General features: G+C 38.0%; 3 protein-coding genes across 4 annotated transcripts; 2 read left to right on the forward strand and 1 right to left on the reverse strand.

Moving 5' to 3' along the window:
- The first annotated feature begins 3120 nt into the window (after window positions 1-3120).
- LOC117410134 (SLAM family member 9-like) lies at window positions 3121-11455 on the forward strand. 2 transcript variants are annotated; one of them, XM_059021651.1, is made up of 6 exons: window positions 3121-3321; window positions 4051-4368; window positions 7689-7970; window positions 8632-8742; window positions 9185-9330; window positions 10045-11455. In XM_059021651.1, exons 1-6 carry the CDS (start codon window positions 3276-3278, stop codon window positions 10213-10215), a joined length of 1074 nt encoding a protein of 357 aa, XP_058877634.1. In that variant the 5' UTR covers window positions 3121-3275; the 3' UTR covers window positions 10216-11455. The 2 variants fall into 2 exon arrangements, with proteins under 2 accessions (XP_058877634.1, XP_058877635.1); XM_059021652.1 differs by lacking the exon at window positions 8632-8742.
- A 1443-nt stretch (window positions 11456-12898) lies between these two features.
- On the reverse strand, window positions 12899-20087 carry LOC131735559 (HEPACAM family member 2-like). The gene is made up of 6 exons (XM_059021663.1): window positions 19974-20087; window positions 18299-18619; window positions 17912-18178; window positions 16865-16984; window positions 16277-16326; window positions 12899-15250 (listed from the first exon to the last, which is right to left on the reverse strand). The coding sequence occupies exons 1-6, from the start codon at window positions 20026-20028 to the stop codon at window positions 15128-15130; spliced, it is 936 nt and encodes a 311-aa protein (XP_058877646.1). The 5' UTR covers window positions 20029-20087; the 3' UTR covers window positions 12899-15127.
- Window positions 20088-21963: 1876 nt separating this feature from the next.
- Window positions 21964-26815, forward strand: LOC117410174 (uncharacterized). Its single transcript, XM_034913439.2, has 4 exons — window positions 21964-22114; window positions 22978-23292; window positions 24057-24293; window positions 25542-26815. Exons 1-4 carry the CDS (start codon window positions 22063-22065, stop codon window positions 25613-25615), a joined length of 678 nt encoding a protein of 225 aa, XP_034769330.2. The 5' UTR covers window positions 21964-22062; the 3' UTR covers window positions 25616-26815.
- Window positions 26816-27080: the final 265 nt, after the last annotated feature.

The raw sequence follows: 27080 nt of genomic DNA on the forward strand, positions 1-27080 counted from the left end.
CATAGGTTGTGATGTGATGATAATGTTGGTGTATATATATATATATTGGTGCAGGGATATAATGTGTGATATGTATCATTATTATTATGTGTTTATTTAGCAGACGCCTTTATCCAAGGCGACTTACAGAGACTAGGGTGTGTGAACTATGCATCAGCTGCAGAGTCACTTACAATTACGTCTCACCCGAAAGACGGAGCACAAGGAGGTGAAGTGACTTGCTCAGGGTCACACAATGAGTCAGTGGCTGAGGTGGGATTTGAACCGGGGACCTCCTGGTTACAAGCCTTTTTCTTTAACCACTGGACCACACAGCCTCCTGTGGCACGAGTGCTGTTAAAATATATAGTTGCGTTTAGGCACTGGGATTGCACAATCACTTCACGCGCAGATAAAATGTGTATTAATATGTGAGCACAGGGAATGCACAAATTAGTTCACGTGCTGGGGGTCAAGTGAATAATTAATTATGTAACTCTGCATAATAACATTGTAACGACATGTAAGCACACCCGTATTCACTAAGTGAGTACTATGTAAACGCACGGCCATTAGAGACACAATGTAGTGTGGTTTCAAATTGAAAGTTTCACAGAACACTCAAAGGCAGGGACATGAAGTCTAACCAGAGAGCTTCCTGTGTGTAAAAATAAGAGAAGATTTGAATGCTGCTCTGAGCTGAGCAGTTTCATTTTTGGCACTGCAGCAATGCACACCAATTTAACTCACAAATTGTATTTTATTTGAGATGTACCTATTAAGAGAGGTCTCCTTTACAAGGGGGTCCTGGAAAACAATAATAAAAGACAATCATAATGTACAAACAACACAATAAAAACATGTGCGGTTCAAACTTCATCAGCAGCACACCGAGATCAAACAACGGAATCAATAAGAGAGACCTGTCAACTCTCTCCTATTCACCGGGTGTCTCCCGTATTTCGGACCCTTCTAACGGGACAGATTTTCTCCCGTATTTTGTCTGAAAACTCTACTGTCAAACCTCCTTATCTCAACAAACCTTTGATGTCTGCAAAAGTCATGGCTGGTGTGTGGTTACTGCAATCCCTGTCTGTCTACAGATGTCAGGACTGCCCAGTCCCTGACCACCTTCCGGCGCCTCCTCAAGACTCCTTCAGACAGCACCTGTAGAACTTTCTTTCCCTCTGGACACTTTATCACTCTTCCTTAAATGCGCTTTACTTGCTCTTATCTGCCCCCTATTTTACTGCATTTAATCCGGTACTTTAGATTATTGTAATCTGTCAAGTGTTATTTAATCTGTAGTATTTTGTATTGAATTATATCCTGATGTAACTATCACTGACACTGTTATCTGTTCCGTTATTGAATCGTATTTTGTCATATACTTGTACTTGCTAGAACCAAAGTCATTGTATTTATCTTGCTCTTAATTGTATTAATACTTGTACTGTAATTCTTGAAATGTATTTTTGTTTACGACTGTAAGTCACCCTGGATAAGGGTGTCTGCTAAGAAATAAATAATAATAAAATTATAATAATACATAGCAGGGTTTAGGACCCAGGGGAGCCCTCTGGCGGGCATGCAGTCAGTGTGTAGTCACATGTAGATTAAGCAGCAGATCTGTTAACGTGGACTGAAGCAGGAGAAGCATTGGCAGAAGGTTCTTAGCAAAAAAATACGACCTTTAATTAAAACCAGAGAAAGAAAGATGATCAGATTCCATCTTCTTACTGTGATGGAAGCAATTCCATATCTTCGGGAGTTGATGTGCAAAAACTCTCTCCCGTACGTGTTTGAAAATCTTACAAAGCTTGTGAAGCTAAATCTTTAAGGCTGTGCTTCCTGAAATGCGTGTGGGTGCTTTTCTCGTAGTTGAGATACGTGTTTCACACTTGGCTGTTCTGTTTGACACATTCTCGGAGTGAAAGATACCACATATTTCAGTTGAAAAAACCCAGATGAGTTTGAGTCGGAAATGTCTTCATCTAGACAGTGTGGGGAAACTATAAAAAAGGCCAACAAGATGTTCGGATATATTGTGAAAAGTGTTGAATTTAAAAAAGGGGAAGTAATGTTAAAACTTTACAGTGCATTAGTAAGACCTCATCTAGAATGTTGTGTTCAGTTCTGGTCACCTCGTTACAAAAAGGATATTGCTGCTCTAGAAAGAGTGCAAAGAAGAGCAACCAGAATAATCCCGGGTTTAAAAGGCATGTCGTATGCAGACAGGCTAAAAGAATTGAATCTATTCAGTCTTGAACAAAGAAGACTACGTGGCGATCTGATTCAAACATTCAAAATCCTAAAAGTTATTGACAATGTCGACCCAGGGGACTTCTTTGACTTGAAAATAGAAACAAGGACCAGGGGTCACAAATGGAGATTAGATAAAGGGGCATTCAGAACAGAAAATAGGAGGCACTTTTTTACACAGAGAATTGTGAGGGTCTGGAACCAACTCCCCAGTAATGTTGTTGAAGCTGACACCCTGGGATCCTTCAAGAAGCTGCTTGATGAGATTCTGGGATCAATAAGCTACTAACAACCAAACGAGCAAGATGGGCCGAATGGCCTCCTCTCGTTTGTAAATTTTCTTACGAGACTGCAGAAATACTTTTTCTGAGAATCACAAAACAAACCGGTCCAGTGAGACTACATTCATTTAAACATCGAACCACTTCCCCTGAATCAGTAATAAAACAAAACAGCAATATAAACCAGCATGATGAAAAACAGAAAAGAAGTTTTGAACTTGTGGCTGTTGTTTTTAATTTGGGGTACAAAGTCCTACAGGTAAAACTTTCTGTCAAGTGCCTCCAATTGCTGTGTATTTACATAGTAGTTACTTAGTAAATACATGTGTGCTTACACATCATTACAATGTTATTATGCAGAGTTACAATGTAATTGATGTGTACATCTTTTTGCATGATATATATATATATATATAAGAGCGAGAGACTAAGTTGTTAACTTCTGTTCCCCCCTCCCCCCCCCCCCTCTCTCTCTCTCTCTCTCTCTCTCTCTCTCTCTCTCTCTCTCTCTCTCTCTCTCTCTCTCTCTCTCTCTCTCTCTCTCTCTCTCTCTCGCTCTCTCTCAATTGTATCAGAAAAGGGCTAGGGCTAGGGCTAGAGTTAGGTTAGGTTTACATTGAACATGGATAGCAAAGGCTTTTTAACAGCCAATGACTCATTTATCTTCTCTCTGATCTACCACAGAAGAAGCTTCCTGTTACAGGAAATCAGGTTCACAGAAAGTAATTCTCAAGCGAAAAGTACGTGTCAAGTATGAAGGACCTTCTGTTAACTGTTCTGCTCCACTGTCTGATATCAGGTACGGTACATATCTGAATTAATTCTCTTACTCGTTACCTCTTGTTTTAATTAATAATGCAATGCTAGTTTAAAAAGGGATTGTTCTTTATATTGCATCGAACAATTAAATAATGCAACGATGTTCAAGGCAAAATGTGACCAGTCTTGACTGGAAGTCTTTAAAATGTTCAAATGAAGTTACAAAATTATATTTATGGGCAGCAGTGTGGAGTAGCGGTTAGGGCTCTGGACTCTTGACCGGAGGGGTGTGGGTTCAATCCCAGGTGGGGGGGACACTGCTGCTGTACCCTTGAGCAAGGTACTTTACCGAGATTGCTCCAGTAAAAAAACCCAACTGTATAAATGGGGAATTGTATGTAAAAATAATGCGATATCTTGTAACAATTGTAAGTCACCCTGGATAAGGGCATCTGCTAAGAAATAAATAATAATGCAGGATGTTTTGCATCATCAATCTATAGAATTAACCAATTTTGCTTCATAACGTCGAATGAAACCTGCTGAATAATGATACGTCAACATATTGAATTATGCTTTGTAGTTTTCCATATACTTAGCAGAGAAACTGACAACAATTGAAGAATCTAACATGAAATATTACTACGAATATAGCTTCCAGTAGATGATGTTAAATAAAATATCAAAATGATGTTCATATCCTAAAATTGTCCATAGCTGTAGATATTTTAATATTGACCGCAGTTCCGTTTCCTCATTTAATTCCCAGGCACAGGTAGTGAGAGCAATCCCACTGATCGATACGGATTAGATGGAGAATCTTTTCACCTGGATGTTGAAGAATACAACAACTTGACATTCAGAAAGTTTGTGTGGAGCAAGAACACCAAAATCATAACGGAATATAATCTGAAAACACAGGATATTGACTATTACAAGAATGAAGAAAAGATGGAGTTTGATAAGAAGACTTTCTCCTTGCTTATTAAGAAGCTGGAGAATACAGACAGTGGGCTTTATAGAGCAGAAACAGTTCAAGATGATGGAGAAAGGATTCATGTTGTTACTTACAAGCTGAGAGTCCAAGGTATGTGTGTCTTTAACTTCAACACGTGTCATTCTCTCAAGCAGCATTTTAATATATATATATATATAGTAACAAAGCGGCACTCTGGTTCGTTGCCCCTTTAAAAGCAGGACCCAGGACACAAGAAATGGAGTTTAAGCGCTTACACGCTAATTTTAATACACAAAATAAACACCTAGCTCTGTTTGGAGCGCTAACTACACAGGTAGGTTCACCCTAACTACCAAACCGGACAGCTAAGCTGTTTACCGGCAGACAAACACACCACGGTACTTACAAAGGAGACTGCTCGGAAACAGCACACACAGCCTTCTGTTTCCTTCTACTCAGCAGCCCCGAGTAGTTTAGCTATCTCTCTTAAATACCCTGCACCTTGTTCCAATTTACAATCGTAACCAGGTGCGGGTGATAATTAAATAATAAAACAATTAACAAAACGGTGCATACGCACATGTTTTCTGCAGGGAGGATATTAAGCTGTGTTACAATATATATATTGTATATTTTTGATTGGTTTTGTTAATTGTTGTATTGCTTAATTATCCCCTGCACCTAGTGCTTATTATTAAATTGCAGCCAGGTGCAGGGTATAAAAGAAAAGCAGTCAGTTTGCTCGGGGCTGCTAAGAAGAAGGCGGCAGAAAGGAGTGCTCTGCTTCCTGGCAGTCGTGAGGGAAAAAGGTGTGGTTTTTGTGTATTGTTTGGTGGGGAAACAGCCTAGCTGTCCCACTTGTAGTCAGGGTGTTCTTGTGTGTTAGTGCTCGTAGAGAGCTAGGTGTTTATTTTGTGTTTGTTTTATTTTGTTCTGCATTAAAAATTAGCACAAAAACGCTTTCAAACCCTCCATCTCTGTGTCTGGTCGGTATTTTAAAGGGTGAAACGAACCCGAGCCGCAAGGCTCGTTAACATTTTATATATATATATATATATATATATATATATATATATTAATGTTTTCGATAAGGGAAAAAGGAGGCTTGCTGGTCCAGTGGTTAAAGTAAAGGGATTCATACCAGGCGGTTCATGGTTCAAATCCCAGCTCAGCCACTGACTCGCTGTGTGTGTGTGACCTTGAGCAAGTCACCGAACCTCCTTGTGCTCCGTCCTTCAGGATGAGATGTCAAACAAACGAGCTCCTATTGGAAGTGACTCTGCAGCAGCCACTGACTCCCTGTGTGTGTGTGACCCTGAGCAAGTCACTGAACCTCCTTGTGCTCCGTCCTTCAGGTGAGCAGCAGTGTGGAGTAGTGGTTAGGGTTCAATCCCTGGTGGGGGGACACTGCTGCTGTACCCTTGAGCAAGGTACTTTAACTAGATTGCTCCAGTAAAAACCCAGCTGTATAAATGGGTAATCGTATGTGAAATAATGTATAATGTGGTATCTTGTAACAATTGTAAGTCGCACTGGATAAGGGCGTCTGCTAAGAAATAAATAATAATAATAATGAGACGTCAAACAAACGAGCTCCTATTGGAAGTGACTCTGCAGCAGCCACTGACTCCCTCTGTGTGTGTGACCCTGAGCAAGTCACTGAACCCCCTTGTGCTGCGTCCTTCAGGATGAGAGGTCAAACAAACGAGGTCCTATTGGAAGTGACTCTGCAGCAGCCACTGACTCCCTGTGTGTGTGTGACTCTGAGCAAGTCACTGAACCCCCTTGTGCTCCGTCCTTCAGAAGAGACATAAAACAAACAAGGTCCTATTGGAAGTAAATCTGCAGCAGCAGCAGTTGTTGATGATGCAGAGTTCACCTCCTAGTCTCTGTAAGTCGCTTCAGATAAAAGCATCTGCTAAATGACTGATTAATAAGAAGAAGAAGAACAAATGGCAAGCCAGGTTACCTCGACTCCTCACTCCACACAGGTTTGTCACATTAATTTAGAATTTCCCTGCCTAAAAAAAATAGTGAATCATACTTGAAGCACCCACACGTAAGCTTTGAAATTTGTATGTAAAGAAGATTTGAAGCAGTGAAAGTCACACTGTGGGTGCAAACTGGGCCTATACCAAAATATCTGAAAATAACCCAGCAACCACAGCTTTTTTTCCAATGAGTCACGTTACTTATAATAACAAAAATAAAATACATTTTGTAATAAGTGTGTAGCTGAAGGGGGAGACTTGGATGGGAAATTCTGAATTAAAGGTAATAAACAATTTTAAACTGAGGCAACCTCTTAATGACATGGTGTCCAGTAAAATCAAATGGTGCAATGAAGCTAACTGAGTTGAACACTTGAATCATTGTGAGCGGAGAAATGAAATGACTAATATGATTTATGAATGACAAACTGTAATGGTAACAGCAAGAGAGCCGACAGGGGACAGAACCCGTCACAGCAGTGCAGCACACGACAGTGCCTGGTCAGCTGATCTGATTGAAATCAATGCATTAAATAGCACGTTATCAAACCAGATCATCCCATATAATAGGTACCTACTAGCCTACTCATTTTTCTATTTAAAAAGTTTCTTAGAACACAACAAAGGAGGCTGTGTGGTCCAGTGGTTAAAGAAATGAGCTTGTAACCAGGAGGTCCCCGGTTCAAATCCCACCTCAACCACTGATTCATTGTGTGTCCCTGAGCAAGTCACTTCACCTCCTTGTGCTCCGTCTTTCGGGTGAGACGTAGTTGTAAGTGACTCTGCAGCTGATGCACAGTTCACACACCCTAGTCTCTGTAAGTCGCCTTGGGTAAAGGCATCTGCTAAATAAACAAATAATAATAACTGACCACGAGCGTTTTCAGAGTTCTGCGCAGTACATGAATATACACTTACAGCAGACAGCATGAAATATCGCTATCAAAACATTTGACAGTTGATTGAGTTAGCATATCTTATGAAATAAGAATATTTTTAGCTTCTTTCTAATAGGGAGAAACCCCTAAATCTACCCCCTACCCCTAAACCTAAAGTCTACTGCTAACCCTAATCTCAACCCCCAAACCTAACTGTGTTACTATTAAAGGAATTTTGTACTGTTATTTCAACATCGCTTGTTTAGCGCCCTCTAGCGGATACTACACCCGGCGTCCATTAAATTGCTTGATCTGGACAGACTCTACCTGTTGTGGGAGGCTAGTAGGTACCTACTGGCCCATTCCTATGGGATGATTTTCCTTGATAACGTCCCATTGAATCGACTGATCTCAATCAGATCGGATGGCCTGGTACACCTGCTTCCCAGCTGACAATTGCATTGTGACAAGTTAATTACTGCTGCTAACGATATGTAATGAGTCAGATTAACCAACCAAGGTGAACGATTTCTGCATCATTCTTTTATAAGTGATATTTTTTTTTGCTCTTTTCTTTCAGCGGCTGTCCCTAAACCTATGATAAACCTCACAGAGACGTTGAACGCTAACGAAACGTGCATTGTCACTCTGAACTGTTCAGTGGAGTACAGGGATGATGTTTTTATTTACTGGGAAGAGACTGGGATCAACAACACAAAGTCAATCACTAATGGTAGTTTCCTGGAGTACACTCCGGTCCCCAGCGCCGGCGATGAAGAATCCTTCACTTGCTATGCAGAGAATCGAGTCAGCAAGAACGCCACCATCATTATGAAGAACAAGCTGACATGCAGTCAACCAGGTGTGTTTCTCCTTCTGCCTCTTCGTTTTCTTCTTCATGTTCTTTTTCTTCTCTTTCTTTCTCTCTCAATTTATTTTCTTTTTTTCTTTGTTTTCTTCTCTATTTCTTTCTGTTTCTTTTCCTTTTCCTTCTTTCTCAGATTTTTGTCTTTCATTTTCTTGTTCATTTTCATTTTCTTCCCTATCAATTTCTTTCTTCTCCTCCTCCTTCTCCTCCTTCTCCTCCTCCTTTTCCTTCTCCTCCTCCACCTTCTTCTTCTCCTCCTTCATCTTCTTCTTCTCCTTCTTCTCTTCCTCCTTCATCTTCTCCTCCTCCTCCTTCATCTCATCTTCTTCTCTTCCTTGTTGTTCTTCTTCTCCTCCTCCTCCTCCTTCTCCTTCTTCTCCTTCTCCTCCTTCTTCTCCTCCTCCTCTTCCTCCTTCTCCTCCTCCTTGTTCTTCTCCTTGTTATTCTTCTTCTCTTCCTCCTTCATCTTCTCCTCCTCCTCCTTCATCTTCTTCTTCTCTTCCTTGTTGTTCTTCTTCTCCTCCTCCTCTTCCTCCTTCTTCTCCTCCTCTTCCTTGTTCTTCTCCTTCTTGTTGTTCTTCTTCTCCTCCTCATCCTTCTTCTCCTTCTTAAAATATTATAAGAACACCAAGTTATTTAAATATTCATTTTATAGGGCTTGTTTCAAACTCGCTATGGGTATATATCGGTCTATCTGTTGGCATCATCTTCCTCCTCATCATCATCTTCATCTTCTATTTCATCCTTCAAAGAAACAGACAAACAGGTACAGTATAAAAAAGCAGCTATTGCCGGGGGACTATGAAATTCACAGTTGTAAACTAAAACAATAACAATTTACATTATGTGTAATAACATTGTAATGACGTGTGAGCACACATGTATTTACTAAGTAACTGCTGTGTAAACACAGAGTCCTTAGATACTCTCAATGGAAAGTTCTACCAAATTTTGGAAGATCAGAAATGACATAAATTCACAATCAGAATTAAGACGCAAACACATTTTGAATACTACAACCAACTTAACAAAACTGAAATCAATTGAAAAATATGACATTTCGAAATCTAACATGAAATACTACTTCTTACAATTATGGCTTCCTTCCGGTAGACTTTTGCAATATCATTTTGTAGTGTCTTTGAAAACACAATGATATATGAAATATCTAAATTATGTTAAATTATGTCTCAATCCTAAAATTCTAGGTGATGCAAAACTTTGTCCAGAGCTGAAACCGAGTCAAACAGAACCCAAAACCAAACTCCAGAAACGTGGTATTGCAGGATTTTCAAATCTAAAAGTGGAAGATTCAGTCAACACAACATATGCTACGGTTGGGGAGACTAATCAGGTAAGGATTTAAGATAATAACTATCAGGGTAAAAACATTGCTTATTTCACAGCATGTCACGGTCTGAAAATAGATATTTCAAGATATTTCACGATGAAACATAATATTTCTTAAAGCAGAAAAAAGCGTTGTCACATTCAAACGTGATCATTTACTCTATGCAACAAATGTTCCTAAATATTGAAATGCTTTCCTGAAAAACATTAAGTGCTAAATTGTCGATTTCTTTTTATGTCCACCTTTTGAAGACTTTCTGTTTTCACCAGCAGTGAATTATCAAACAAAATAAAAACATGAATAAATGTAAAAATGACAACAGACATGTGAAATGTTCTTTTCCTGTACTGGACAGAGCGATCTTTAGAAGAAATATTTCAGATAGTTGACGCAGCTGGTGGCTTTTTAACAAAAGTCATTTTAAAGAAACCGCACAGCTCTGTGCAGTCGTGTGTTCAATCATTTACAGGAAGGAAGCAAACTAAACCGGCTGCCAGGTTCCTGAACGTGGAGTGACAGGCAGCGCCTCAATCAGGCAAACATTAGCTGAATTTATTTTTAAGTGATAAAGAATATATATATTTACTCTACTCCTTTCAGAAACTGGACTTTTCACTGCGAACTACAAATTACACAATTTGCAATGATATAAAAACAAATGATACTAAAACAATTATTTCATGCAAAGTGTTTATTTATATGTTTTTCATTTTGCAGTCGACATCAACACAGAAGCAAACATCATCCGTGTACGACCTTGTAAGGAAAGATCAACTGAATCAGCCCACAGACCTTCCCCCAGACAACAAAACCATCTATGCTTCTGTTCAAAAAACAAGTATAGAAAGCAATTGTTCAACCACAATTAAGAAGTCAAAAATAAGGTAACATGCAGTATGTGATATGCCGTCACATGTTACACTGTTCAGAGTTTGATGTTGCTGTCATTCTAAATCAGGAAATTTAATTTTAACTAAGCAAAGAATGTTTTAAAAAAATGTGTGACACTTTCCATTAAGAGTCTCTAATGACGGTGTATTTACATAGTAGTTACTTAGTAAATACATATGTGCTTACACATCATCACTAGCTCTTTCTGAGCACTGACTAAACTTTCGGGAACACCCTGATTATAAATGGGATGGCTAAGCCGTTTCCCCACCAAATACACCACCACAAACAGACAAAAATCACACAAGTTTACACCCCTTACGTTTCCTCCTGACTGCTCGGAAGCAGAGCACCTCTTCTGCCTCCTTCTACTCAGCAGCCCTGAACAAACTGACTGCTCTCCTTTTATACCCTGCACCTGGTTCTAATTTAATAATGATCTCCAGGTGCAGGGAATAATTAAGCAATGGAACTGATTAACAACAAAGCAAAATACAATTAAATTAAACAAATGTGCATTCCGCACATTTTTTTTCCTTCAGGGAGGCTTTAACCCCCTCGCTGCTGTCTTACAGCAGTGTGGAGTAGTGGTTAGGGCTCTGGACTCTTGACCGGAGGGTCATGGGTTCAATCCCAAGTGGGGGACACTGCTGCTGTACCCTTGAGCAAGGTACTTTACCTAGATTGCTCCAGTAAAAAACCCAACTATATAAATGGGTAATTGTATGTAAAAAAAAAAGTGATATCTTGTAACAATTGTAAGTCGCCCTGGATAAGGGTGTCTGCTAAGAAATAAATAATAATGGAGTGATCTATAAAATGCTGCAGCTAGAACTTTAACTCGGGTCAAGAGGCGAGAGCATATCACCCTGGCGCTGGCATCTTTGCATTGGCTACTGGTTAGTTCTAGAATAGATTTTAAGGTGTTGATGCTAACTTATAAGGCTGTAAATGGTGTCCCATCTCCACACCTTAAAGATCTTTTGGAACTCTATGTCCCCAGTCGCCCTCTCCAGTCACTGGATGCTGGCCTACTGTCTGTACCGATTATTCCGAAAAAAACTTCAGGTGGTAGATGTTTTAGTTATATGGCACCTAAACTATGGAACAATGCCCATCATAATTAGAAAAGCCTCTTTAGTCAATGTCTTCAAATCTACCCTAAAAACCCATTTCTATAGTCTGGCATTTTCATCCAGGTGAGCTGATATCCTCTTGCTATATATATATATATATATATATATATATATATATATATATATATATATATATATAGATTTTAATCTAGATAAAAAAAATAATAATAGTAAAATAAATTAAAAAAGAAAATGCTTACTATAGCAGTGTGGAGTAGTGGTTAGGGCTCTGGACTCCTGACCGGAGGGTCGTGGGTTCAATCCCAGGTGGGGGACACTGCTGCTGTACCCTTGAGCAAGGTACTTTACCTAGATTGCTCCAGTAAAAACCCAACTGTATAAATGGGGAATTGTATGTAAAAATAATGTGTAAAAAAATAATGTAATTGTATGTAAAAAAATCTTGTAGCAATTGTAAGTCGCTCTGGCTAAGGGTATCTGCTAAGAAATAAATATGTTGTATGTATTTTTTCTTCTGTTGAATATTGATGTTACATTTTCTAATGAAAGTATTTTTTTTAACAGTAGTCCTTAACAGAACTTCTTTTATTTTCATGTCACCATCAAAGTACTTAATGTGTAAATATTCTTGCACGATATAACCCTGACCCCCCTAAACCCAACCCCAACCCCAACCCCAACCCCAACCCCAACCCTAACCCCAACCCTAATCCCCCTAACCCTAACCCTTACCCTAACCCTAACCCTTTTTGGTCCAATTAAGCAATTTAGTGTACAGTTGGAACAAAAGCCAGGAGGACACCGGCCCTCCAGGACCAGGATTGGGCACCCCTGAACTAGACCCTTAATTGAACTAATACTTTGCTTAATTAGACCTTAGTAATTGTTTCCAGCTTTTAAACAGTTGCTTAGTTCAAGTTACTTATAAAATGTTACAGCGAACTTGAAATCTGCATGATATCTATAGTAAGAATCATCGCTGTCTTTTCTGTAAACGAGTCATTTGTAAATGAAACCACTCTACTGTACTGATCTTCAGTATCTGCTACGTCTTCAGTGCTGTCATGACATTAAATACACTGAACTGCACTGAAAAAAGTTCACCTCCCACCAGCAGGGGGCGCTGGAGACTACGGGGTTAACATTCCGTAGGAGGCGGCCTGCTAGGAGGCTGGCGGAGGGTTCTTTTCATTTCATTTGTATCTCAAGTTTTGTCTTGACGTTATTTCCAGTGTTTTTGTAACTATCATTACAATTCAGAAATATTGACTGTGTCTTGTCTGTTTTATAATAAAAAAAATGTGTGTTTACCTGAACAAGTTCAGATGCTGGGAGGATGTCTGTGGTTCAAACGACTGAAAATGAAGTTTGTGATCAGGGTGGCTGGTGGTGACGTCATTTCAGGAAGTAGACAGACAACACTACTGTGAACGAAACGCTGCTGCGAGAGTTTAATAAAAACGAAAAACTTAACAAAACAAAACACTGCACACAAAAAGAAGACACGTCAGCCAAAACACACACGGACTTATAACCGTAAAAAACAAACAAACAAAAAAAACGGATCCTCAAAAAAAAAGGACTACAGTAAAAAAAAATACATTTATTAGAAAACGTAACATTAAATTATTCAGCAGAAGAATGAATAAATACACCAGGAAACACAGAAACACAGAATATTACTCAAGTAGACGGGTCCTGCTGAGAAATTGCTACTGCTGATGACAGCGTATCAAACTATCCCGTTTATTGAATATCACTCATTCCATTATCGCCTAGCTTATACAACAGGAAGCGATTATACTAAATGCATTTTGCTTGTATGTCACTTAGCTTACAGTAACAGCAACAGATTGCTGAAGTTTACCTGAAAAAGGAGGCTATGTGGTCCAGTGGTTAAAGCCAAGGGCTTGTAACCAGAAGGTCCCCGGTTCAAATCCCACCTCAGCCACTGACTCATTGTGTGACCCTGAGCAAGTCACTTCACCTCCTTGTGCTCCGTCTTTCGGGTGAGAAGTAGTTGTAAGTGACTCTGCAGCTGATGCATAGTTCATACACCCTAGTCTCTGTAAGTCGCCTTGGATAAAGGCGTCTGTTAAATTATAATAATAAAATATCTAAATTATGTTCATGTAGTTTTTCAAATGTGTCAATCCTAAAATTCTAGGTGATGCAAAACTTTTGATCAAAGCAATACATAACAATATCGTTCTTTTTATATAGCGCCTTTCATAGTGGATCACCATCACAAAGCGCTCTACAGAGGTAGGCTGTGAACTGTGCATTATATGCAGAGTCACTTCCAATAGGACATTGATTTAACACCTCATCCACAGGATGGAGCACAAGGAGGTGAAGTGACTTGCTCAGTGTCGCACACAGTGAGTCAGAAAAGTGGCAGAGATGGGATTTGAACCGGTGACCTTATGGTTACAAGCCCTGGACTTTAACCACTGAACCACACTTCTTCCTATGATGTGTTACAGGGGTATACATCTGTATAGGTGGTACTACGGTATGATTTTTTGGTGTTCAATGTATGTTTTTCACTACTCTGTAGATATAAACTTAGCTATTGCCCTGTTTGCTATCGTCCCCAAAAATCGTCTTTGCCCTCTACAGAGTGTAAAAATGAAACACCTCCATCACTGGAGGAACCAAACTTGCAATAATCAAAAAGATACAGACTAACACGGTCAAGCCTTTAAACTCTTATCCAAACACTTACACATGTGTTTTTGGTAGCAAGTTTTTGCAGTAAGTGATATACTGCCAAATCTTACACTCCACACAGTTTTATCTTGTATCGGAAACCACTAGAAAAATAACACACCCACAGAAAGGGGAAGTCCTCCAGGATGTTTTGAGAAATGCCTGCAGTGGAAATGTTGATGACATTTTAAAAGTTTATTTATAACTATGTAAAGAATGTCTCATTTTTAAAAAAATATGTCTTAAAAAAAACGGATAGAATTTCCATTGCATCTCTAATTGCTGTGCGATTACATATTAGTTACTTTGTAAATCCACGGGCAGCAGTGTGGAGTAGTGATTAGGGCTCTGGACTCTTGACCGGAGGGTCTTGGGTTCAATCCCAGGTGGGGGGGACACTGCTGCTGTACCTTTGAGCAAGGTACTTTACCTAGATTGCTCCAGTAAAAAACCCAACTGTATAAATGGGTAACTGAATGTAAATGTAATTGTATGTAAAAATAATGTGATATCTTGTAAGTCTCTCTGGGTTAGGGCATCAGCTAAGAAATAAATAATAATGTGTGCTTACACATCATTACTATACAGAGTTACTATATATTATTATTATTATTTATTTCTTAGCAGACGCCCTTATCCAGGGCGACTTACAATTGTTACAAGATATCACATTATACATTATTTCACATTATACAGATATCACATTATTTTACATACAATTACCCATTTTTACAGTTGGGTTTTTACTGGAGCAATCTAGGTAAAGTACCTTGCTCAAGGGTACAACAGCAGTGTCCCCCACTGGGGATTGAACCCACAACCCTCCGGTCAAGAGTCCAGAGCCCTAACCACTACTCCACACTGCTGCCACATATAACCCTAACCCCTTTTCTGATACCATTGTGTACTTACCTATATAGTTATAAATAAACAACTGGGTTTAAAATAACATCATCATTTCCACCGGGGGCGTTTTTCCAAACTTAATGAAGGACTTTCCCCTTTCTGTGTTTTTTGCTAGCAGTTTCCGATACAAGATAAAACTATGAACATATATCACCTACCGCATGTTATCTTATTTTTCACCCATTCATTGTTGTTTAACAAATGCTTTTGATGCTTGTTTTTCGAACAGTAGCGTAGATGGTTGTGATTTCTGGGGGAAGGTCTGTGGGCTGATTTATCCGTTCTGGCCTCACAACGTCGTACTCTGTTGTTATCGACTGCAAAACAAACACACAAACAAATAAAGGTAACATTACATTAAGTATTTTTATCATTGCCCATTGTGTAATATGTAGTTCCCTGTTAAAAGTGCAGTTTCTGAAAGAATAACGTAAATATCCATATTTTTCATCACTTAAAAATAAATCCAGCTAATGTTTGCCTGATTGAGGCGCTGCCTGTCACGCTGCGTTCAGGAACCTGGCAGCCGGTTTAGTTTGCTTCCTTCCTGGTAAATGATTGAACACACGACTGCACAGAGCTGTGCGCTTTCTTTAAAATGTCTTCACTGAAAAAAGATACCAGCTGCATCAAAGAACTAAATATATTTCTGCTAAAGATCGCTCTCTCCGGTAGAAGACGGGGACGTTTTATTAAAACAGAAAAACATCATTAAAACATCTTTCAAATAGAATATCTTTAAAATAAAAGAAAATCTTACAAAAATTAAAATGTCTTCAAAACAAAATAGTCTACAGTTTAGCGTTTACTGTTTTTCAGGAAAGCATTTCAATATTTAGGAACATTTGTTGTATAGAGAAAATGATCACTGTTGAACCTGACAACAGTTTTTTTTTCTGCTTTAATAAATTTCAGTAGTTCGGGACAAACACCAATCACAAAATGTTTTAGTACAAATATTTATTGTAGAGAATGCGGAGTATGCGATTTAACAGAAAAGTATGCTGAATATACACATTCATTTGGCATCAAACCTAACTTGGTTTGAGGGTTCGCTGCCTGGCCGACTGGACGAGGCTGAGACCCCCATTTGATAAAACATAAAATTTGTTATTAAGAAAGGAGGAGATGGGGAGGTGGTGGGTTACGATGAAATCAAAACGCAACTGAGAGATAAGTGAAGAGGGTATTTATAGTGCTAACAATTTAAATTAGCTAATGTGTAAATTGAATGATTCAATTTGGCGATGCGGAGATTGGTGTCTGACCCTCCTCCCGAACTTTAATTAGAAATTTCATATGATGTCTTGTCGTGATATATCTTGAAATATCTATTTTCATACCTGTCTGTTCACCCCAACTGAAGCATCTGTTGTGCTGACTAAATATTCCTCTGTAGGGATTATAAAAAACATACATGCATATTAACATTGTGATGATGTGTGAGCACACATGTATTTACTAATTATTATTATTATTATTTACTTCTTAGCAGATGCCCTTATCCAGGGCGACTTACAATTGTTACAAGACATCACATTATTTTTACATACAATTACAATATTTTTTTACACATTATTTTTACATACAGTTACCCATTTATACAGTTGGGTTTTTACTGGAGCAATCTAGGTAAAGTACCTTGCTCAAGGGTACCACAGCAGTGTCCCCCAACTGGGATTGAATCCACGACCCTCTGGTCAAGAGTCCAGAGCCCTAACCACTACTCCACACTGCTGACCTAAGTAACTGATATGCAAACACACAGTCATTAGAGACTCTCAATTGAAAGTGTTACTGATTTGAGTTTGCCTCTTGTAGTTTGGACTCTACTGTGAGAGAGAGAACGATTTACAGTATATGTTTCAACTCCCAGGCAGCAGTTTATAGATAGTTTGCTGACAGAAATAGACACGTTAGTATCAATGTACCTTTCTTTTTATTTCTGTGCTTGATCCAAAAAATTCTGATGATGATGATGATGATTGGGATGATGATTCCGATGATTCCGATGCTTAGAATCAGCCAGAAATTTAACTGTAAAGCAGAATCTATTAAAAAACAAGGTAAACTTATTTTAACAGCTGTAGCATTCAGCTCTGGACAAAAGTTTTGCATCACCTAAAATTTTGATATTTGATTTAACAAGAAACTGCAAAATGATATTGCATAAGTCTACTTGAAGCCATACAAGTGATTTTGAAATGTCAAATTTTTAGAAATGTCAACGTATATGGGGAAAACTACAAAGCGCTGGTGTGTAATTCAATATGTTAATAACTTGACATTATTAAGCAGCTTTCATTGGGCTTTATGAAGCTGCGGGAGTTCATTCTATATAGAGGGTGAGGAATTCAATATGTTAACAAGGGAACATTATTCAACCCGTTACAGATTTGCTCTACAGAAACAGTAACCCTAAAATCTAGTTCTGGTCAGGAATTGCCCAGTCCCTGACCACATTCCAGCGCCTCCTCAAGACTCACCTCTTCAGAAAGCACCTGTAGAACTCCTCTGTTTTTCCCCCGGGACACATAACCCTTCCTTAAATGCGCTTTACTTGCTCTTATCTGCCCCCTATTTTACTGCATTTAATCCTGTACTTTAGAGTACTGTAATCTGTCAAGTGTTATTTAATCTGTAGTATTTTGTATTTAATTATATCCTGATGTAACTATCACTGACACTGTTATCTGCTCCGTTATTGAATCGTATTTTGTCACACTTGTACTTGCTAGAACCAAAGTCATTGTATTTATCTTGCTCTTAATTGTATTATTACTTGTACTGTGATTCTTGAAATGTATTTTTGTTTACGACTGTAAGTCGCCCTGGATAAGGGCGTCTGCTAAGAAATAAATAATAATAATAATAATAATAATAATAATAATAATAATAATAATAATAATAATAATAATAATAATAATAATAGTTCTCAGTCAAACATGTGGACACATGATAAGAAACAAGCAACCTACTCGATGGACGTTCACACTGCAGCGCCTCGATGGTTTCCGAAGAATTGCTGACTTTGTTCTCTGTGTAGCAGGTTAACGGCCAGCTGTTACAAGTGATGTTATCCAGACAAAGTTCAGAGGAGCGCCCATGTGTCATGGTGCTATTAATCCCATTCCCTAGCCATGTAATGGAGAGTTCCGTCCCATTCTCCACCTTGCACTTCAGAGTGGAGTTGCATTCTCCTTCAGGGTCGGAAGTATTAGTGATGACGGGTTTGGAGACAGGAGCTGTGAGGAAAGAAAAGGGTCACAAGGAAAGAGGAAGAGACACTTAATAGAAAGCTGTACATTTCCTTTAAACAGTACAGTGAATATCTCGACACGTGTTGAAGTTAAAGACACACATACCTTGGACACTGAGCTTGTAAGTAACAACACGAATCCTGTCTCCATCATCTTGAACTGTTTCTGCTCTATAAAGCCCACTGTCTGTCTTCTCCAGGTTCTTAATAAGCAAGGAGAAATTCTTCTCGTCAAACTCAAACTTGTTTTGCTTGTTATAATTTTCGACATGCTCAGTTTCGGAAGTATATTCCACTAGATTTTTCTTATCAGCATAAAGCCACAGAAACTTTTTGAATGTCATGTTGTTGTATTCTCCAACATCCAGGTGAAAAGATTCTCCATCTATTCCGTATCGATCAATGGGATTGCTTTCACTACATGTGCCTGGGAATTAAGGGAGAAAACATAATTACTGCTTTGTGTGGCTTGGAACTTGGTTTGAGGAGACTGTAGGTTTCAGGCCACTGCACGGCGCACCAGGCAGGGAGACTCGGGGTTTGATACAGCAAACCTCAAACTAGGTCTCCCGTCGGACGGGGGTCTCCTGAAACCAGGTTTCAAGACACAGCTGTTCCTGAAGATGGGGTTTCGTGTTCCCTCAGCTTTACACTACACACAGCATGTAGTGTTCAGAACACAGGGTCACGCTGTGTTGCTTGTGTGAATCAGTGCGTGTTTCCTGTATCAACCAGCTGTGTATTACGGGAAATATATATATATATATATAGTCATAAAATTCATAACATTTCTTTATAGCAGTTTTTTTAAATTACTACAGGAGATATCAGATCTAACTTCTGCAGGTAACAGGTTCCAGTCTGTACCAGTAGAAAAAAATGAAGGGTTTCCTTCCAGCAGCACTTTGTACAGATGGTATATTGAAGTATTTTGTGGCACAGACATTACATAGGCTGTATTTACATTTTTCTTCTCTGTGTTTGAATCAAAACATTGGAGGTATTTCTAGGTGTTTGACGGCAGCAGTGTGGAGCAGGGTTAGGGCTCTGGACTCCTGACTGGATGGTTGTGGGTTCAATCCCCAGTGGGGGACACTGCTGCTGTACCCGTGAGCAAGGTACTTTACCTAGATTGCTCCAGTAAAAACCCAACTGCATAAATGGGTAATTGTATGCAAAAATAATGTGATATCTTGTAACAACTGTAAGTCGCCCTGGATAAGGGCGTCTGCTAAGAAATTAATAAATTTAAAAAAATGATGACGACTTGCTGTTGCTTATTTTCAAATCTGGCGTTCTATATATTGTGACATCATTATTACTTATTCCCTTTGGTCTTTATTTTTTATTTCAACTTTTAGAAATTTTAAAAGTAGTTTGCGTTAACTTTACGGACTTCAAGAAGTTGTTGAAACTTTGAAAAAAAAAACATCTAAGCATCGGAAACAATTATACAAGTAGTCGCTGATAGATAGATAGATAGATACATAGATAGATAGATAGATAGATAGATAGATAGATAGATAGATAGATAGATAGATAGAGATTATAGTTATCTATCTATCTATATAGATAGATAGATATAGATATCATTTTGTAACTTCATTTGAACATTTCAAAGACTTCCAGTCAAGACATTGGTCACATTTTGCCTTGAACATCGTTGCATTGTTTAATTGTTCGATGCAATATAAAGATCAATCCCGTTTTAAACTAGCACTGCATTATTAATTAAAACAAGAGGTAACGAGTAAGAGAAAGAATTCAGATATGTACCGTACCTGATGTCAGACAGTGGAGCAGAACAGTTAACAGAAGGTCCTTCATACTTGACATGTACTTTTCGCAACAGATTGACTTGCTGTAAACCTGTTTTCCTGTCTCTTAGTTAATATTTTCATGAACAGGATATCAGCTTCTTCCTGAGGTAGATCAGAGAGAAACATAAAATACACTCATTGGCTCTTAAAACAGAAAGCTTGCTGTTTGATCTCTACTTAATGTGTAATGTTTAATGTAGTTAAACTCTAACCCTAACCCTAACCCTAACCCTAACCCTAAACCTATCCCCTAACTCTAACCCTAACCCTAAACCTATCCCCTAACTCTAACCCTTTTCTGACACAACTGTGTACTTACATATATCATTCAAAAAGATGTCCACATTCAGTCCATTGTAACTCTGCATAACCACATTGTAATGATGTGTAAGCACACATGTATTTACTAAGTAACTACTATGTAAATACACAGTAATAAGAGACTCTTAATGGAAAGTGTTACCTGTCTTTGTTTTTAAAGTTCTTTGCTTGTTTTGTATTACCGTAGGTCCGTAACTGAACTGAGGATCATCCTGAAGCTCTCTGAAAACGAATCAGCGTTTCCTACACTTCCAAAAAACACAGTAATTAAGAGACACTTCACTGTATTTATTTTATTCATTTTGTTTGTTAAAATAATGACCTTTTGACTCCCACATTATTCTCACTCCTAACTATACAGACCCATTCTGCTTCTGATGTTTCATAATTGTCACTGTTCACTAAAATTGAAACCCTTTGTTCTAACATTAAGTGGAATAATTCTGGTTGCTCTTAAGAGTGCAAAGAAGAGCAACCAGAATTATCCCGGGTATCCTATCCTGGGCAGCAGTGTGGAGTAGTGGTTAGGGCTCTGGACTCTTGACCGGAGGGTTGTGGGTTCAATCCCCAGTGAGGGACACTGCTGTTGTACCCTTGAGCAAGGTACTTTACCTAGATTGCTCCAGTAAAAACCCAACTGTATAAATGGGTAATTGTATGTAAAATAATGTGATATCTGTATAATGTGAAATAATGTATAACGTGATATCTTGTAACAATTGTAAGTCGCCCTGGATAAGGGCGTCTGCTAAGAAATAAATAATAATAATAATAATAATAATAATAATAATAATAATAATAATAATAATAAAAGGCATGTCGTATGCAGACAGGCTAAAAGAATTGAATCTATTCATTCTTGAACAAAGAAGTGATCTGATTCAAGCATTCAAAATCCTAAAAGGTATTGACAATGTGAACCAGGGGACTTTTTCAACCTGAAAAAAGAAACAAGGACCAGGGGTAACAAATGGAGATTAGATAAAGGGGCATTCAGAACAGAAAATAGGAGGCACTTTTTTACACAGAGAATTGTGATGGTCTGGAAACAACTCCCCAGTAATGTTGTTGAAGCTGACACCCTGGGATCCTTCAAGAAGCTGCTTGATGAGATTCTGGGATCAATAAGCAACTAACAACCAAACGAGCAAGATGGGCTGAATGGCCTCCTCTCGTTTGTAAACTTTCTTATGTTCTTATGTTCTTATGTAATCCGCTGTTACACAGCAGTGTGCAAATCTATTAGAACACCCCATTGCTTCTGTAGCTTTGATTTGTAATTAGTGATCGTCTCATTTAATTGATGAATTTTTAATAGGCCATGCACGTGCAATCCATTTCAGTCCAACCAGACCCTTCATTATTTAATTGGCCTCCTATAGGGTGAATACAATAATGAAGGGTCTAGTTGGAACAAAGTCCTACAGTGGAATGGATTGGAAGACCCAAGGTTGCCTACCTCTGATTTAAAGGGATCTCTTGCCCCCTCAAAAAAAGTGAATGTAGAAATGTAGCAACACACCTTTCAACTCGCCTGAGGCTTTATTGAAGAAAAAATATCAGGGGCCCTGCCTCGGGTCTGAGGAGGCTATGTTAAGACTGCTACACAGAAAGGGAAGCTGTGGTGCGCAACCACAATGCGCATTCAGCTTGTGCCGATGACTCTGCAAGTCTCGTCTCTGCCCGTCTCTGCTGATAAGTCATTTTAAAGTTGGATTTAATTCTCAAAATGCCTCAGTTCATTTCTTGCTGGACGGTACTGGTGATCCTTGCCATTTCTGGTAAGTCTTTCCTGAGTTTCGTATCTTCCAAATGATGATTTATATCAAACAGGAATTGAGGGACCTTCATATAAAATGGAGGCTATGAGAAGATAGCAGGAAATAACTGACTTCACCATTGCTATGTGAAGAGGTAGTGAGAAGTGATATCGTCGTCCGGGTTTAATACAGTTAAGATGATGATTTGAACCTTGAACTTAGCATTTCGCTCCTTGAAAGCGGGTCAGCTTTTGCTGTGTTAGGAACAACTGTCTGTAACGCAAACGATCTGAGGAAGAAAGCGTTGTTTCTGCGACTCATAGTCAACCCAGTATGAGGTACTAAAATGGCGGAGTAGTTCAATACAGGAAACCTGTTGTGTACTGCTGGGGTTTTTTTTTAATTGCTTGTGAATAAGTACAGAAAGTTTAAACTGTGAAATGCAGTATGTGATATACTGTCACATGTTACACTGTTCATAGTTTTTTTTTTCTCGTATCTGAAACTGCTAGAAAAACCACAGAAAGAGGAAGTTTGCAGAAACGCCCTCAGTGGACATTCTGATGTAATTTTGAACCCGGAACCTTATGTATAACCATGTAAAGTAATGTCTTATTTCAAAATTGCTAAATATGTTTAAAAAAATTGGTAACACTGTACCTTAAGTGTCTCTGATGACTGTGTGTTTGCACAGTAGTTACTTAGTAAATACACGCGTGCTTGCGCATTATTACAATGTTATTACACAGAGTTACAATGTGCTTCATGCACGATATATGTAAGTACAGAATTGTATCAGAAAATGGTTAGTTAGGAGGGTTAGAGTTACAGAAAGAGAATCCATGTCTGATTTTATTTATTTACTTATTTGTTTGTTCATCTAGGTCTTCCCTGTCAGGCCGACATACAAATTGCCGGTATTTTGGACGGTACAGTCATCTTACCTCCTTGTGTGATTGATGAGGTACCAAAAAGAATCACTTGGTCCATCTTCAACAATGTTACCTACATTGCTACATTAATATCTGGATCAACTAAAGTAGATATGAGGAGAGACTTCAAAGACAGGCTTGTTCTGGACGCCAGCAAGGGATCACTTAAGATAAAAAACCTGCAGCTGACAGATAGCATGAGCTACAAAGTGAATATAATCAACAGCACAAAACAATGCAATGAGGTAGTGAATCTACAAATTATTGGTAAGTGGTTATTTCAGAGAGATGTGGTTTATCATATTAATTTTTCATATGTTTCAAAAATAAATGTGGGTATACTGTGAAATATATATTGCAATATTCAAAAACAGTCACAAAAAATATATTGAAAAAGAAAAAAAAAGTTTGTATTTGTTTGAAAATATTTTCCAATACATAATGCCATATAAAAATACACTTTACAATACATTTGATCAATTTTTGGTATTATATTGTACTATGTTCCATAGTATATTTCAAAATACATTTGGACATATTTTACAATATATGTTGATTCATGTTAGTTAATTATTATTATTATTATTATTATTATTTATTTCTTAGCAGACGCCCTTATCCAGGGCGACTTACAATTGTTACAAGATATCACATTATACATTATTTCACATTATACAGATATCACATTATTTTTACATACAATTACCCATTTATACAGTTGGGTTTTTACTGGAGCAATCTAGGTAAAGTACCTTGCTCAAGGGTACAACAGCAGTGTCCCCCACCTGGGATTCAACCCACAACCCTCCGATCAAGAGTCCAGAGCCCTAACCACTACTCCACACTGCTGCCCCGTTAAGTCACAGAAACACAGTTTTGGCCAAACGTTTTCGACCACCCTATAGAATTAACACATTCTTTATGGATTTTTATGATTTGCTTAAAATGTAGATTTTTTTTGGATCAGCTTTATTCATGTTGTGGCCCTTTCCTTATAAAAAGTAATCCCATGTTTCTTTATATATTCACAGAACGTGTTCAAATTCAAAAGACTGCTGAGTACGGAGAGTGCCGATTCACTTTGAAATGTTTAGTTCCAAACCACTCACATTTTAATTACGTTTGGAATCTTGCTGACGACTCCAGTGTAAGCGGACCCATACTGAAGGTGGATATTCCTTTCAACACAACACGGTCCTTCACCTGTGTGGCTTCCAACAACATAACCACATCAACAGCTACTGTGACAGAGCACTGTAGCAATACAGGTATTTTATTACATGCATTATTTTACAGTAGAACGGTGAAAATAATAGAACTAATCTGAATAGAATAACCGGTACTCCCCGCCCCTGTGCATATTATGTTTTGTATTAGTTTTATTATTTAAATGCGAGCAAAGAACCGTCTGCCATTGTTTGTTATTGTTTTATGTTTTAATACCTACATCGTGAGAATGCGTGCCTGTCAGCAAATAATTATTTAATTAGCTGACAGTCATGCAGATTTATTAAACCCCTGCAAAATGTGGCCGAGGGGTTAATAACTGGTCACCTCATTACGAAAAGGATATTGCTGCTCTAGAAAGAATGCAAAGAAGAGCAACCAGAATTATCCCGGGTTTAAAAGGCATGTCGTATGTCGGAATTCAATATGTTAACAAGGGAACATTATTCAGCAGCTTTCATTGGACTCTATGAAGCTGAGGGAGTTCATTCTATATAGAGGGGGTGGAATTCAATATGTTAACAAGGGAACATTATTCAGCAGCTTTCACTGGACTCTATGAAGCTGAGGGAGTTCATTCTATATAGAGGGGGTGGAATTCAATATGTTAACAAGGGAACATTATTCAGCAGCTTTCATTGGACTCTATGAAGCTGAGGGAGTTCATTCTATATAGAGGAGGTGGAATTCAATATGTTAACAAGGGAACATTATTCAGCAGCTTTCATTGGACTCTATGAAGCTGAGGGAGTTCATTCTATATAGAGGGGTTGGAATTCAATATGTTAACAAGGGAACATTATTCAGCAGCTTTCATTGGACTCTATGAAGCTGAGGGAGTTCATTCTATATAGAGGGGTTGGAATTCAATATGTTAACAAGGGAACATTATTCAGCAGCTTTCATTGGACTCTATGAAGCTGAGGGAGTTCATTCTATATAGAGCAGCTTTCATTGGACTCTAAGAAGCAAAATTAGTTCATTTGATAGGATTATGCAAAACTTTTGGCCAGAGCTAAACTGCTTTAAGGGAGGTGCAACTATCATTTCTGACCTCTGTTCAACTGGTAATAGAACATGTCTATACAAAATCAGTTTGAGAGTGGACAAAATGACATTTTTGGGAATAGTCTGTACGGTGCTACAAATATATATATATATATATATATATATATATATATATATATATATATATATATATATATATATATATATATATATATATATATAAACATTGCTACAAATAGCGAATACAAATATTTAATTATATTTTCCTTTTTTTCTTTCAGCAAATGTGGACAGAAATAGAAGTCTTTATTTCGCCTCCACCTTTGGACTTTTAATATACTTTGTGAGCTTCTAGAAATCTACTAGGCTGATTTTCTACTGATTTTCAAAAAGGACGATCAAATCACAATGCTGTTTTTTTTTTTGATAAATAATGAACATTAGAACAACAGATCTGAAGTTTCATCTGAAGCGACTGAAGAAATTGAAAGAAGTCAAATCTAGACCTTTGGTATTGTGTTACAAATATGGACCATTAGGAGAAAGATTCATTAAAATCTTGCGTTGCTGTTAGGGATTCATTTTTTTATATTATTTGCGAACAGCTAAATCTTGATTCTCAAAATAAATCTTGTATAACAATATATATATAAAATAAAAATAAAAATTTAAAAAAACGCTTTTATCCGAAAAGTCAAATTAATAATTCTGCGAATCTCATTGTCTTGCATGTTTTATTATTTGCTACATAAATATTCTTATCAATCATGAAATGTATACGAAGCAAGTCAAGTGTGCAGAATTGCCAGAGAGCTTAGGGGTGAATGAAAAAAGCAAATCTGTGGATAAAGGATTTGCACTCTTCCACAGATTCCTCGTATTCTGCAGCTGCTTCGTCATCATAATTTTCATATAAACAGACAGCTATTAAAGTGATCTGAAATATACAACCATAGCGGTTTGGATTTAGTTTTGTTAAAATATCAGATGTTTGTTTGGTCTCCTTCAAAACGAGTTCATTAAAACATAAGTTAAAGATTTGAAAATGTGTCCTGATAAAAAATAAAAAAAACGCTTGATATATCATATTTAAACTACTTAACCCACAAATTGCTTGATGTGATTATGTTGACTTGATTTTGATAAGCCGTTTTTAATACAGACACTTAACACATAAGATGCTCCACGGAACACTCAGAGCAGAAGTTCTGCAGAACTCCCCCAGTAATGTTGTTGAAGCTGACACCCTGGGATCCTTCAAGAAGCTGCTTGATGAGATTCTGGGATCAATAAGCTACTAACAACCAAACGAGCAAGATGGGCTGAATGTCCTCCTCTCGTTTGGAAACTTTCTTATGTTCTTCTGTTCTTTGATCTAGTGGAATTCTATGCAGTATTTGTTGTCCATTATCTAAAAAGTGGCTTTCACAATCATTCATTGTACATTTTTCCAACATGCTTAACTGAAGTTTTTAGCTGTTATATTATTTTTATATACATTTTTGTAACTTTTAACGAGTTTCCAAATATCAATAAAAATTTACATTGATTCATATATGGCATTACATATTACAGAGCATTGCATTGTATTTGCTGTGTATTTCAATTTGTACGTTCAAGTATATAAAACTGTAACCTACCTCTCTCTCCCTCTCCCCCCTCTCACTCTATCTCTCTCTCTCTGTGGGTATCTCTCTCTCTCTCTGTCTCTCTCTACCCTCTCCTCCCTCTCTCTCTCTCTCTGTCTCTCTCTACCATCTCCTCCCTCTCTCTGTCTCTCTCTCTCTGTCTATCTCTGTGTCTCTCTCCACGGGGAGAGA

Source organism: Acipenser ruthenus, unplaced genomic scaffold, assembly GCF_902713425.1.
Source record: "Acipenser ruthenus unplaced genomic scaffold, fAciRut3.2 maternal haplotype, whole genome shotgun sequence".
NCBI classification, from domain to species: domain Eukaryota; kingdom Metazoa; phylum Chordata; class Actinopteri; order Acipenseriformes; family Acipenseridae; genus Acipenser; species Acipenser ruthenus.